Below are 14642 nucleotides of genomic sequence, written 5' to 3' on the forward strand. Positions count from 1 at the left end.
AATGAAAAATGGATGTGTCCTTTTTTGTCCTTTTTTCAATATAGTGTCCATGTTCATTGTTTTCATTTTCAGGACATATCTTAAATTCTACAGTAAACTCCAACAGAAAACACAGCAGCCAGCTGCACGCTTGCAGACAGTGTGGTGTCCTTTTTTGGAAACCCCCCTCTGCTCGCGTCTCGTATCCTGAACTGACACCTCAACACAGCACTGTTGCGCGGGCGGGACTTCCGGTGGAGCGCACCCGGAAGTTTCGGATGCAAGTTTTACTGCCCGACCGTGCATCCATATGGTCGTCACTGTAAACGTTTTAATGTGATTTAGGACTTTTTCTACACCCTAGTTTTGCAAAGATGTTATCGTTAGACTTTCTCGACGATGTTCGTCGCATGAATAAGCGGCAGGTAGGTACCAGACCGTTAGTTCACGGCCACCTCTTTGTATGGCAAGTGAGCTCATAGCTAATGATGACTAGCCGCCGACCCCGTTTTTACCGTTGCAACCTCTCTGCGCCATCAAAAGTGTTTTGTTTCATGCGCATTTATATTTTAAAGCTCGTCCTCTCTAATGCATTACGAAGGGCCTATTTTAACCACGTGTAAAAAATAAAATAAAAATAGATGACTTTGGTGTAGCTAGCTGGTTTCCTGGTTTAACATTACTGTCATAGCACCGCTAGCAAAAGTCAAATGCCGAATGTGCTAAAAATGAATCACCACTGAATTCACAAACGCACAGCAATGTTGCCGTGTTCAGTAAGTTGGGCTAGTTTATACTTGTTAAGCATGCAGACTTGTATTTTGAAATAACTCGTTTTTTTCCCTCGTTTTGTTTGCAGCTCTACTATCAGGTGCTGAATTTTGGTATGATTGTTTCCTCTGCGCTGATGATCTGGAAGGGACTCATGGTTGTCACTGGCAGTGAGAGTCCTATTGTTGTTGTTCTCAGGTGAGTTCGGTGTTTTTGTTGTTACTTTAAATCTTGTCCCTTTTTAATATCTGCTGATAATTTATGTTTGTGTAAACTGGAGGAAATTCCTCTGTGTAGTAAAGAACCATGTTCCATATGGTGGTGATTGGACTTTCTTGCAGATAAAAAAACAATGATATTCTCCAAGGATATTAAGCTTTATACCTTAGAAGTGGGTAACGTTATGATTTTTGAAGTACATATTAGGAGAGTTGTACACATCCTTCAAAAGGCACATTTCTTCTTTACATTTTAATGCGTTTGAGCTCACATGGTTGTCCAAGAATGTGCAGCAGACTGAGTTCAGATGCACCATGTGTCATTCCCCCCTCACTCTCTCCATGCTTTACTGTACACTCAACACTGCCTTATCCTATTAGGATGCAAAGCTCAGTTTTCCTGTATACTTTTATTAGCTCTTTCTTATATGGCGTTTTGTATAGTTTTGGGGGTTGACAACATACTCTTTATGAATTAAATGAACTGTTTCATTGTTGTGAAGCTGTGTAAACTGTTAATTTCAAACAGGATGTGATGATTTGCAAATCATGTAAAGCGTATATTTAAGTGAAAATCAAGATGCTGAAAGTTAGAATTTTAACTGTTTACTTACATCTGATAGCAGCAACAGGTTTCAAGACTGAGCGAGGGGCATGTTTACCACTTTATGTACGCCATTATTTGCCAAAGCTGGTAATGACTGTGATTCAGATTACTTTATGACCCTGTGTAAGTAAGATTCATATTGGCATAGGTAAACTTGTTTTATAACCCAATTAAAAATTTCTTAGCTAGTGTCTTGATTTATTTTTAACCTTATATAAGCTATGCAGCATAAAACTGTCATTTTTAAAGTAGGCATTAATGCTTATTCCAAACTTAAAAAAATTAAATGTTGCCAGCTTTACTAATGTGGGCATCTTTTGTATTTCAGTGGAAGTATGGAGCCAGCTTTCCACAGAGGAGACCTCTTGTTTCTGACCAACCGGGTAGAGGATCCAATCAGAGTTGGAGAGATTGTTGTCTTCAGGATAGAAGGCAGAGAGATCCCAATAGTACACAGAGTACTAAAGATTCATGAAAAGTATGAATGTGTATTTTATGAGTGTTGTTTTGTTAGGTTGGATTCCCATTCCCATCTGTTAAACCGGAATTTTATTATATTTTGACTGATGTGGTGAAAAGGATGGGGCACTCAAGAGCAGCAGAAAGTTAAGCTATTAATGTAGCATGTTGTGATCTAACACCTTGCTGCACTTTGTTGGATTTCCTTTGATTTGTCACCAGTTTTGTATTTAATGTTCTAGGAAGCCTCTGTTATATTACACACATGAATCCTCATCCTTACACAGTATTGAAATGGGTATTTAGTGACGCTGCGGTCTGAAAATCATGCTGATACTTTGTTCACAGGGAAAATGGAGACATTAAGTTCTTGACCAAAGGGGACAACAACGCAGTTGATGACAGAGGGCTGTACAAGCAGGGTCAACACTGGCTGGAGAAAAAAGATGTGGTGGGACGAGCTAGGGGGTAAGTATTTTGGTTGGGAAAAAATGCATAGGAGGACAGATGTCCTAAAACATATTTGATACAGATAACTCCAATAAAATGTATCCCAAAAGGTTGATTCTGTTCATCTGGACGTAGCGTTTTCAGTGGGAGAAACTTTTCGTCACTCATCCAAGTGACTTTTTCAGCCTCAGTTGACTGCAGGTTCCCCAACTTTAGAAACAATACATTGCACAATGACTTTTCATTTCACATTTCTCCCACTGAAAACGCTATGTCGACTGATGCTCTAGTCTTGTCACAGGTGAGAGCAGGTTCAAAATAAACATGTGTAGATGTGAAAGAGTCCAGAGTTGTGGTGATGTTATACTCTCTGCAACATCATCTAGCATGACCAGTTCTGGAGGCTCAGCGATAGCCTGGGAAGCCATATTCTTAGAGAATTCGATTGAAGTTACATAATGCTTGCGACTGTAGTTGAAGACACAGTAAACCTTCTTGTAAGGTTTTTGCTCCTGCATGGTATGTATATGGATGTGCTAAGAGATGGTTTACCTGTACAGCCCAAAGATGCTGCGTGTACCATCTTATGCTACCAGTAGTGAGAAGGACACAAGCAAAAAATCAGAACTAGAAAGAAATCAGCCTCGATGGATAAGGTATTAAGATATACTCTTCGCAGTGGTTGCTTTGCTTGCTGCTGCGATATTGTCACACAGTTGCTTTTATTTATGCCTGCCATTAAGGCACGGGAAGCTGTTGCAGTATTACCCTGAATGATAGGTGTTGCCCCTCAGACAATAGCGCCACATAAGCGCTGATATAGGAAGAGAGGAAGTCAAAACTGGAAGGAAACACTTGCACAGCATTTTATCAACAAAATCAACATCTCCCTCTGTATATCTGTGCATCTCTGAGCTTCTGTAGTGGAATATCAATTAAAGTAGCAGTGGAAATCAACACTATGATAGACTTGTTGTCTAAATCCTGCTGCAGCGGCTGTGGCACAATGTGCCAGGTTACAAAATCGAGGTGCATGTTTGGCAAAAGTGCCACAGGCATTGTGATGTGAGATCAAAATCGGCATGTGACTACCCATGATGGGGGTGCACGGCGAGCATAAAAACACCATAAGGAGAAAGCAATGTACTGTGGCCATAACCTTTAAATGTTTTTGTGGCCTGCTTTGTTATTGGCTCTCGAGTGCAACTGTTGTCACTTTCATTTGGATCAAAGCAGGATAAATGAATTCACAAGGGTTTATGCTTCATATGACATCAGTATCGTTTGCTTTTCACCAACTTTGTGTTATATTGCGATGATTGGGTGTTCCACACTTGGACTGTATATTTATAAATATATGTAACTAATATAACAGCCACTATTGGTTGGTGAAGTCCCATTGTGAAGCTACATTTTTTTCTGCTTATCCTGGAATATTGAAAAACTTCTTGCTGGACATGGAAACGAATGAAAAGTTTTAGGTGTTGTTTGTGAACCAGGTTAAAGCCAAGATCCAAAAGGAAACTGTTGTGTGACAGCTAATTAACACATTTCCTTATCTAAATCTAGCCAGAAGAACAATATGAATAGTTTACACACACATACTACATAGCGAGTGGTCCAGAACAGTACAAGCAGGAAAACAGTCCATGTAGGTTTAAAAAACAAATGCATCTAAGGAAGCTTTAATGTTAGGTTGGTCTCGATACTGAATAACAGGCCACTCGCTTGAATATAGAAGTTTATTCTGTTGACTTTGAAGCTTATGCACTTAATAGCTACAACAAGTAAATGTAAGTGCTTAAAACAGCATTTTAAATCCAGTGTAACATTCATACTTGCTCATTCTAAAATTCATTGAAGGAAGTTTTAGACGTTTTGTTTATGTGGATTACATTGTGTTACAGTATGTGTCAATAACATTTAACAGCATTTTCTTTTTAATCATTTCCAGGTTTGTGCCATACATCGGAATTGTCACCATCCTCATGAATGATTACCCCAAGTTTAAAGTATGTTGGCTGCAAACAATCTCTGGTTTTTAGGCTTAAAAATGTAGAATGTGTTCTGATTTCTTCTTCCTCTGCTATAATTCTGCAGTACGCTGTGCTCTTCTTGCTGGGTCTATTTGTGTTGGTCCATCGGGAGTGAGGTGCCCAAGCTTCAGCACTTGAGAAGGATAAACTACGTCCAGGAAACCTCAGTCATGCCTTTCAGAACAGAATTAAGTTAGACTTTGTCAAACCCAACTGGCTTTTTGTACCATTTGTTTGAACATTTTGTAGAAATGTGGATAGGGTGTTTACATTTGAAATATCCAAGCTTTAAAAATATTTTTGTGAGGGAATTAGGCTAAAACTAGCATGTAGTCGCTCTTTATTTGTAATCTTTGGAAAGTGAAACGGCGTTCTTAATGACTAATTCAGTCGTTTCTTTCCTGTTAAATTCATTGTCTTATGTGACCAATATGTGAAGTATTTTATGACAACTGAATATGAATGAAAATTAAATATGAAATCTGGTTACCATCCACTATGAATTATTTTACTCTGTGTCTCTGTGATTTCTTTTTTCCTCTGCCTGTTGAAATCAGTGTCAAACATCTTATACCTTCTCGTAAAAAAGAAATTATACAGTTTATTTGCTATTTGTTTGGAGTTCTTCAAATATTTGAAAAATGAGTTTTTGTATTTCTGTTGCTGGTTGTCATTAAAGTTTTCAAGCATTGTTAGTAATGCTATAGAATTCATGTATTTCTTCATGTGGAATTGGTAAAGAAAGTTAAGAGTTTTGATGGTAAATAATTAGTTCTTTCTGGTTTTGGGGTTTGTTTGTGTGTCCCCACCCCCCATAAATTCACCATCTGATTCTTGTGTGTGTGTGAGAGAGAGAAACTGGGGCTGTGCCAGAGATAATTTGCTGCTCGCACATTTTGTTGCAAATTAAATGGTGTAATGGCTTGTTTGGTAAATTTCTATTTAAAGGTCAGTGGAGTGGGGTCCAGTGTTTTATTTCTATGGGCTGAGCTTTAATGACTGCAGAAATGGTTGTTGATGACATCAACACACTTGCAATCAAATCTTGGATATCCAGCTTTAATATGTAATCATATAGTGGGAGGTGTAAACTATAATTTTACTATGGATCCACTTGAAATTGTGTTAAGGCACCTGAACTCGGATTGAAATTGATTGCATTTGCAGTTTTCCTTTGACCTGAGAGACGACCTTGTTAGGTGTGGATTGCCACTTCCATTTGAAGCCATGTATATTTATAAACCAATATTTCATAAATATGATGCAGTCTTGACTTCAGACACTAAACTTTCATATGAGTTATGAAGTGTTAAAGAAGTATTTTCTCAAACCCTGATTTTTGAACCATGCTTTGTTAATTAATTTTGGTTTGGCCTTCAATGAACAAAGCAAATCCAAGTAACCCCAAGCATTAGTCAATCCATGAAGTTAATTGTAGACTTTCGTGTCTAAATCTATTATTTTGACCCTTAGATGCTGATGTCCACATATCGTAAGGCAGCCGTGGCTGTCTCTTACCATTTAATCTGTGAACATAGGTTTGTCTTGATGGTGAGGTGGTTTCCTAATTAAACTGACATTCAGCTGTGCACAATTTATGAAATCACAAGATTGTGTGCTAATGTGAAAGGTTATAAAAGAGCAAGATTTAAAACTGCAGCTCTTTCACTATACTTGTAACTTTAGCACCCTGAAGTGACAGAGAGGCCATCTGTCTTTTCAGCTCTAAATTAGCAGTGAGAATCAGCAGGTTCTCTTGTCCACGGAGAACTGACGGTGATCACAGTGGCATGTTGCAACTGGCCAAATGTCATGTTGCTCATTGTAAGGGGCTAGGCATGGCCATGGGAGAGAGAAGGGGTGTAGGGACCTTAGCAGGAAATGATTATATGTGTGATTATGCTGGAGAGGAAAGCATTAGCTACCCCCTGTGTAATTTTGTGGCTCTAACCAGCAATTTGCACCAACAGTGCACAACATTTAAAAAATCATTAGTTTTTGCTCACCTATGACACTTTTATACTAATAGTTAAAATATAGTCTACTGCGATGCTATATAGAATCATACAGATTAAAAATAAACTAAAAGGTCATGATGACGCATTTGATTGAATTCTCTTAAAAGAAATGCCATATGCATCCACGCATATACCTTTTCCATTTTCCGGAACTTCTGAAAACAATTCCAAATACAGAATTTTATTTCAGTTAATAAACACACATATGTGTACCGGTATGTTGCTGTTCATAGCTTGGTCAGAGGAGTGTTTTTCAGCAAAGGTTCCTGTCTGCTCTGAGTAAGAATAACCGCGTGGCGCGTGAAATACGCACAGCCCGACGCGCAGACCAACAAAACCTTGAGAATGACTCAACTGTCTTCATTTCAATTTATGCAGCAAGCTGACTGAAAAATATACGCATCATACAAAGAGCCCACCCCGGTCGGGAGAGCCTATAAAAGCTGGATACATCGGAGCAATCTACAACCAACAGGAGACACTTGGAAATTTGCGCGCTGGAGGACACTTCACTAGTTGACACGCTGAAATGAGAGGGTTTACACTGAATAATGTCTGCCAGTGTGGCTTGTTTACATATCTTGTTTTATTTTCTTTCACCGCTGCAGTGAGTTTCGACCTGACTGAGCTCAGAAATAAAGTTGCAAAAATCAAAGTGCATCCAAGAGGCAATCTTTGGGCTACAGGTAAGAATATCTGAAGTTACACTGTAGACACATGGGTCGTATTTATGTTGGGTTCCATCTCATCTTTGTATGTATTTTAATAGATAGCATGTTTCCTTCTTTTTCTTTTCTTTTTTTAAAAAACATTTTTATTGTGTTATGTTTTTTTGAAAAGTTATTATGTCTTATGTCTTCCAATTTTTGCTTAGTTTAAGCAATAATTAATGGGTGTTTCTTCGATTTGGAAGGACATTTCATGGGCAAGAAGAGTGTCGTGGATACTCCTATGCTGCCTTCAAATGAGGACCAAGGTGCCGATGCGCTGGAAGTCACCCTTCCTGCAGAGCAGAGTGCGCTCGGGGAGCTTTTCCAAGAGTTTCTGCGGGTGGCGCTGCAAGCGCAGATGGATACACAAGAAAGTCGTTCGAAAAATCAGGCGAGAAAACTTTCCCACGTTTTTGATATAAGATGTCAAAAGGCTGTTTCTGTGTTATAATATACTAACTCGCAATGTCATGCTCTCTCTTTCAGGAGGCGGACTTGTTGATGAAGATTTTAGAGAACTACATCCGAACCAGAAAGTGATGTAAAGGATACAAACCTGGCACGCATTAACATGGATCGAAGGTCACCTGGGCTTATGAGTTAAAATAAATAAGAATCGTGTACAGTCTCATGCTCATCATGATTGTAATTTACTGTAACTGGCTTGCTCATTTGCAATACATCTTTTTTTCCAATTATTTTGATGGATCTATTTTACATGTTCTTGTCATTTGTTTAGTTATTTGTATTAAATAAAATAATGATTTGCACTGCTTTGACTTTGATGTGTGATAAATTATAGATCGATTTGTTCTTTCTGATTGCAAAAGCCCCTCCCAAACAATTCATTAGTGAGCCTAAACACTGATTTTATTATATATACACCGCTGGTGTCCACTTGCACAAGAATGAGCAACACAGAAAAGATGCAGGTTGATAATGCTATAATGTCTGGGCACCTTTCATTGAGATGAGTTGAATTCATACTTTGGTAACACTTGTGGCCTAAAACACAGTATTACAGATATGGATAAAGGTCTTATTTATACACCTTTCATTAACATTTGCGTCAACCTTTTTTTCCCTTATAAAAATAACACTTATATAAATATAAATGTAGGAAGCTTACATAAATCACACTTCTTAGTTTCCTGAATATTTCGACATGAAATCAATATAATCTTTGTACTTTTTTTGTCCTTTGCATAAAGGGATGATCTGTTCTCTCGATCAATATTGGTCGAGCGCAGTGAGATGGCCCATGCAACTTCTTTGCCTTGAGCTATTCTGTTGTATTTGAAATGGATAGGCTATTTCAATTTCTCTCCCACAATGCCTTGTCTGCTTTGTGTCATTTCAAGGTGTGGATTGTGCATCAAATCCAACGTGGTGAGAGGTGTGAGTAGAGGAAGTCTTTATAAGCTCTAATACACCTTTCCGGCAGTGTTTTTGAGAGGGTCAAGAACTGTTATCTTGATATCAGTACGATATGAACCCTATTACCTATGATACACCATTTGTTCAAAACTTTTAAAATTATAGTCATGCAAAAACATAACATAAAAAACATAATTCTGTATCCATGATAGTTATTGCCAGTTTCTGCTGAATATGTACATTTGAAGATGGGTAAGAACCAGATATTATAACTATTTTGAGCCCTGTGCAAAGTGGGAAGCTTTCTTGAAAAAGAAAAATCCATAATTTTCTTTTGTTGGGCACTTGGCTCACTGAGTTTGTTACACGAAAAAAGAACTAGTGCCAAACTCAGATAAACATGTAATTCATGAAAATGCCTACAACCAAATGATTCTCTGTCTCAATGGCTGCTTCGTGTCTAGTGCTGATCAGAAAATCATAATCCTCAAAACTTTTGCTCACGCTTTCAAAACCTACTTTTCATGACACCAAATCAACATTGAATTATTTTGCAGTTAATCAATTCTCTTTCTCTTCATTAAAAAAAGAGTAACGAGTGTTTAGCCAAACACAAGGAAATCGAAGTGATTTTGAATATAGCGTGATTGTTGATGCTGGGCAGGGTGGTCTGAGTATTTCAGAAACTGCTGAAATGCTATTCCAATAAACAGATGAATGAATAATTAATTCTAATACATTTTCATTTACAATCAACTCCAGGGAAGGGTCACTATAGATAAAGAGGAGTTGAAAATGATTTACTTTACTTCTGGATAGAGCTCCTTCCTTGCTAAAGTTACATGTGGAGATGTGTCTGCTTCTTAGTAGTGTGGGAGTCCCACTGACATGCACAATTCAACCACAAATCACAGTACTGCAAATAACAAACTGTTGTTACCTGGCTACAATTGTAACTGTGCCATATTCTATTGAGTGGTAAATTCTAGACTGCTGTAGGCTGTTAACATTTTGTCTATTTTTGTTAGAAACTGGGTTATCAAAATTGACCCTTAAGTTTGTAACTTCTGATTTTTGTATTTCACATTAGAATCTGGAGCACACACATTTATAATTAAGTCTTTGTCCAGTAAACAACAGCTTTTAGATCCTGGAATGTTCAGGTGCAGGATGCTGTGTCCAACTAGGTTAGTAGGCTAGAAAATTGGCCACAATTTTTACAGGAAAATAAGCCTGCACAATAATTTAAAGGAGAATGAAAAGCACTAAAACATGCTTTTAAAAATGACAAAAGGAAAATCGATAAAAAAAACATTCTCGTTCCTTTTTCTTTTCTTTTCATTTTTATTTTGTTTAAAAGTGCGAACATGTGTCCTGGAACTTTGCAGTCATCACATAGATATGCAAAATGTACAAGCATTTGATTTTTATGAGAATTTTGGTATTTTTCTTATTTATTTATTTATTTTAAATGTGAGGCAAGTGACTGTTGCAGTTTGATGTAGTGGTAAAATAATTAGTAAAGTCCAAACATGTTGCATGTTTAACTCTTGAGAAAGGTGATGTTTTAATAAAATCTGAGCATGTGCTTACTTACTACTAGGAAAGTGAGAAACACTGTTCCTCTATTCTCTGTTTACTTTGCACTTGTTCCATTGCTCATTTAACTGAGGAAAGAATGCTGATTATAGATGGGATAGAACTAGAGAGTGATAGAGAAGGATCTCTGAGCCAACGTGTCAGAAAAAGCTTGTGTCAGAAAGATTCAGAGATGTATCAGTAGGAGTAGGCCAGAACTTTCTTGGAGATAATGTGAACTGTGTCACAAGTTTATGGCATCAAATGGAAAACACACTGTCAGGAACAGGTCAAGTTGAGCATTTTTGAGATGTGCAGAGGAGGTATGGTGGATATACTGGCAAAGAGTGTTGAAAATGCAGCTGCCAGGCAGGAAGACAAGAGGAAGAACACAGAAAAGGTGTATGGATGTAGCAAACAAGGACATCAAGAGCATTGGTGTGACAGAAGAGGATGCTAGGGATATCGATATGTTGACAGATCTGCTGTGGCGATGCTAAAGGGACCAACTGAAACAAGAAGAAGAACAAGAGTGGTCCATCACTTGTTATTTTTGTTGATTATTTTATATTTATGAGTTCTGACCTTATCTCTTTTTCTTTCATATAGAATGGTCCAGTATATCTTATGCTAAAGGAAGCACCTTTCCTTAGTAGTTAGAGATTTTGACCAGATTGTGTTATGACTGCCACATACATACTTCTTGGACATTTCACACTGGAGCAAATTTGACTACTTGACCACATCGAAATACCAAGGAGGGAAAATTAACATCTAGAGGAAGTGCAAACAATAGAAATGCACAAGGACCAGTCATTACTGAATAAAACAGGAAATTACTTAAACCGAACCTAATAATGCAAAACTATGAAATCATTCTGTTATTAAAGCTTTGTCCAAAAAAACATCCTCACTAAGCAACTCAGTCTGCATCTCAAGTCAATTTCAAGTCCCAGTGTGGTCCTGTTTTTAAATGTGTACCTCCCCTTCTCTTCCACTTATCATTTTCAGGGTCACAGGGTGGCTGGAGCCTATCCTAGCTGTTTTAGGGCGAGAGGCAGGGTACACCCTGGACAGGTCGCCAGTCTGTCGCAGGGCTAAGACATAGAGACAGACAACCATTTGCACTCACATTCACCCCTATGGGCAATTTAGAGTTACCAATTAATCTAACCCCACTAACTGTATGTCTTTGGACTGTGGGAGGAAGCTGGAGTACCCGGAGAAAACCCACACCAACACGGGGGAACACGCAAGCTCCAAGCAGAAAGACCTTAGCCTGGTGGCGGAATTGAACACAGGACCTTCTTGCCGTGAGGTCCTGAGTGCTAACCAATGTGCCACCGTGCTGCCCATAAATAAAATTTGCACATACATAGATAAAAATATAGAATTTCATGATTTTACTGAGGGGTAATTAGTTTTAAGAATATGGCCCAAAGTTACAGTTATGTATGCCTCTGCCATTGGAACATTTGGTATTCCATTTTTTGTCTTTTCTTTTCTTTTTATATTTTATATTGTGCTATTTTAATCATGAATTAAGTGATTGCCACAGGCAAACCTGATGCATAATTCACATAGTGAATATATGTTGTGTCAAAACAGGCAATCTCTGCTAGTGAAATTTGTAAATTCCATTGTTGTTAGTTTGAACACCAAAAGCTCACAGAGACGAATTTATCCAGTGTTCTTGCAATAAAGCCATGGCTTTGGGCACCACTTTAGGTCATTACTGATAGAGTGTTGCATCTAATTTTCTCCTGTGTAATCCATCCTGCACTCTTAAGAAACATGCGAGCCTCATAGGTGACATGTATTTCTTACATTTGTTTATTTTTGCCAGGGGACTGTGTGGGCACGCTGTGCTTGTTATTATTTATTCAAGCCTGATACTGAACACCTAAAAAATTCATGGAGTTGAAAAACAGATTATTATATGGTTGTAGGCTGTTCTTGCCAACTGCTCATTCTTGATAAATCTCTGTCTCACAATTTGTGTGCCTTTGTAAAACTAGCAATGATACACTGCCACCCTCTGGCATAAAACCACTCATTACACATCACTGACATCTCAGTGTGGAATTTCCCTGTTGGATTTTTAAGAGCTTCAAAGGAAGGTGCTGATGAAAGTATAAAAAATAAAACGAAAAACACGTAAATCAATATTTGTCTTTATGGGAGTCTATATGTAAGTAAATAAACATATAAAACTGACATTTGATACAGGCGAGTGAACACAGTTGAACCTGAATCATATGCAACAGCAGATTGTTACAATACTTGGATCAAAAACAGTCACAAGAGAACTATTCTCTACTACTACTACTACTCCCACATCATAACCAGTTCTGACAATTTTAGGTCCTTGTGTAGATTATTCAAGGAAACAGTGCAGGGTATCTAAAAGCATTTTTTCTAATTCCATTCTGACTCTAGAGATAAACACTTGTAAAATATTATGAGAGGATAGGGCATACTGGCAGCAGGTTTTACACATAAAAACAGACAAATAAGAAGGAAAGAGCCCAAGCTGAGATTTATATATGAAAAAACAACCAAAGGGAAGTCTGCGGACAGCAGCACACACAATTTCATCAACCAGTAATAACATGTAAAGCACAATGGTAGACATTATCTAACCTCTTTAGGTACAGGTGCTAGGCCAGGTGCATTTATAACGAGATCATCATAATCTAATAAAAATTCCTCACCTGGAGGAATGTATTTATTTGTATAAAATAAACTTAATTTTCAATTTCAGTTTCGTTTGCAAAAGTTCAGTTTGGACACAAGCTTTTCAACATGAGTTTTAAAGGACAAATTCTGGTCTATAATGATGCTTAAATACTAGTTGTGACCATTTCAGTTTCACCCACTTAAGTGTTTTTGATTTTAGGAAGTTTCAGTGTGTTTGCTATTGTCTAAGCTGTATATTTATGAGATTACAAACAGCAAAATACCAAATGTTAATCTGTTCACACTTGAGTTTTATAATATAATCTGATAGGTCAAAATAAAAAAACAAGGCATTCAGTCTCAGTTCATGTTAGGTAGTTTCATTGTATATCGGTGTTAACATGCTTTAAAAAAAGACTCCCAAAGTTTTCAGTCATTAATGAGTTAAGTGATAAGGTTTAAGGTTTAAAGACAGGGTTGAGCTTGACACCATGAAGCTATTTTACTTTGCTAGCTTTGTTAACAAACTCAAAGGACATAGATAAGGAAAAACTATTTAATGAGTGCAGTCATCAAGATAATAAGACATTAAATAAAATTAAAAAATACATACATGCATTAGTCTATTCATGCCAGTTTATGTTTCTCAGAAACCTCCTGCCTACAATATTGGAAAGCTGCAGTAAAATAGGAGTAGCACCAGTGGCGTGCACAGACATTTTGGGGGGCAAGTGCTCCAGGGGGAAAAAAGGGCACTTTTTGCATATGTGGAAAACCTTTTCTTTGTATAATAAAAAAATCGCACAGGTTAAATGCAATTTGACTTTTATTTTCTCCTTTCTCAGCCTCTCTTTCCTAGACATTATGCTTGCTGAAATTAGTAAATAAATAGACCAAAATGTATGAGAACGAATAAGACTGACTGTGGTCATTACAAGAACAGGGCAGAATGGTCGTTTTCACAGGCAATTGGGAACTGCCTATTTTTCCTTTAGCAAATTAATGTGTTAATGTTGCCAATATGTTACACCAAAAAAAATTAACATGTCTAACCAGTGCTTCTCAAAACTTTTAACATGCACCACCCCCAACACCGTACCCTTCAAACTACCAATAACAACGTCACTGTTCTGTCACAATCAGGTCACAACACAGTGCGTAAATGTCTGCGAGCATCGCTGAGTCAGTAACAACCAGTTAGGCTAAAGACTGCATCTTCAGACAGTTGGACGGTGTTCTAACTTTCTCACAGGAGACACCTACTAAAGACAGTCAAAGACATTAATTTCAATCTTACCAAAGTAGGACAGTAGTTGACGTTAGTTATGGAAAGGCTAATCCACAAAAACGGAGAAACGTCCATAATTCTATTATTCATAATCATGTCAAGGTTTTAGGTTTTTCTGCAGTTCCATCTCTAAAAAGTGTGATGTCTTCCCGTCACTGACTTCAGTTTGAAAACTTTGTATTTATTCACAGATTTCCGTGAGATCATCCTAAAATTTGTAACGAAAAATGGGCTCAAAAGAGCCCTCTGCCTAACGGCATGTAGCCTTAGCCTATAGCATAACGTGATATTTTCAATAGTGTATGCAAAAAGGTCGGAATTGATGGAGAGTGGGGTTGCCTAAATGGTTTAGGTTACATTTTAAATGTGTCGTTTTTTTGTTTATCCATATGGATGGATGGAGGGGTAAGCTGGCAAAGTTTGTCATGTGCAGTTTCTGACAGGCTACTTCACAACAAAACAATTGCAGGTT

The 14642-nt window shown here is 37.7% G+C and overlaps 2 protein-coding genes across 2 annotated transcripts; both read left to right on the top strand.

The window, feature by feature from the left end:
- The first annotated feature begins 225 nt into the window (after positions 1-225).
- On the top strand, positions 226-5016 carry sec11a (SEC11 homolog A, signal peptidase complex subunit). The gene is made up of 6 exons (XM_085266233.1): positions 226-404; positions 839-948; positions 1904-2053; positions 2383-2502; positions 4439-4496; positions 4585-5016. Exons 1-6 carry the CDS (start codon positions 354-356, stop codon positions 4633-4635), a joined length of 540 nt encoding a protein of 179 aa, XP_085122359.1. The 5' UTR covers positions 226-353; the 3' UTR covers positions 4636-5016.
- A 1817-nt stretch (positions 5017-6833) lies between these two features.
- On the top strand, positions 6834-8021 carry nmbb (neuromedin Bb). The gene is made up of 3 exons (XM_085280347.1): positions 6834-7224; positions 7452-7639; positions 7735-8021. The coding sequence occupies exons 1-3, from the start codon at positions 7068-7070 to the stop codon at positions 7786-7788; spliced, it is 399 nt and encodes a 132-aa protein (XP_085136473.1). The 5' UTR covers positions 6834-7067; the 3' UTR covers positions 7789-8021.
- Positions 8022-14642: the final 6621 nt, after the last annotated feature.

The sequence above is a fragment of the Mchenga conophoros genome, linkage group LG1 (genome assembly GCF_057382185.1).
Source record: "Mchenga conophoros isolate Kocher_MC1m ecotype Shallow Benthic linkage group LG1, M_conophoros_male_GT1.1, whole genome shotgun sequence".
NCBI lineage: Eukaryota > Metazoa > Chordata > Actinopteri > Cichliformes > Cichlidae > Mchenga > Mchenga conophoros.

Bases quoted from the DNA above. Each gene is read 5' to 3' on its own strand.
- sec11a (XM_085266233.1), top strand. From the start codon at position 354: ATGTTATCGTTAGACTTTCTCGACGATGTTCGTCGCATGAATAAGCGG. The intron at 2,054-2,382 runs GTATGAATGTGT...CTTTGTTCACAG, and splicing joins GTACTAAAGATTCATGAAAA to GGAAAATGGAGACATTAAGT. The intron at 4,497-4,584 runs GTATGTTGGCTG...ATAATTCTGCAG, and splicing joins ATGATTACCCCAAGTTTAAA to TACGCTGTGCTCTTCTTGCT.
- nmbb (XM_085280347.1), top strand. From the start codon at position 7,068: ATGAGAGGGTTTACACTGAATAATGTCTGCCAGTGTGGCTTGTTTACA. The intron at 7,225-7,451 runs GTAAGAATATCT...TCGATTTGGAAG, and splicing joins AGGCAATCTTTGGGCTACAG to GACATTTCATGGGCAAGAAG. The intron at 7,640-7,734 runs GCGAGAAAACTT...TCTCTCTTTCAG, and splicing joins AAAGTCGTTCGAAAAATCAG to GAGGCGGACTTGTTGATGAA.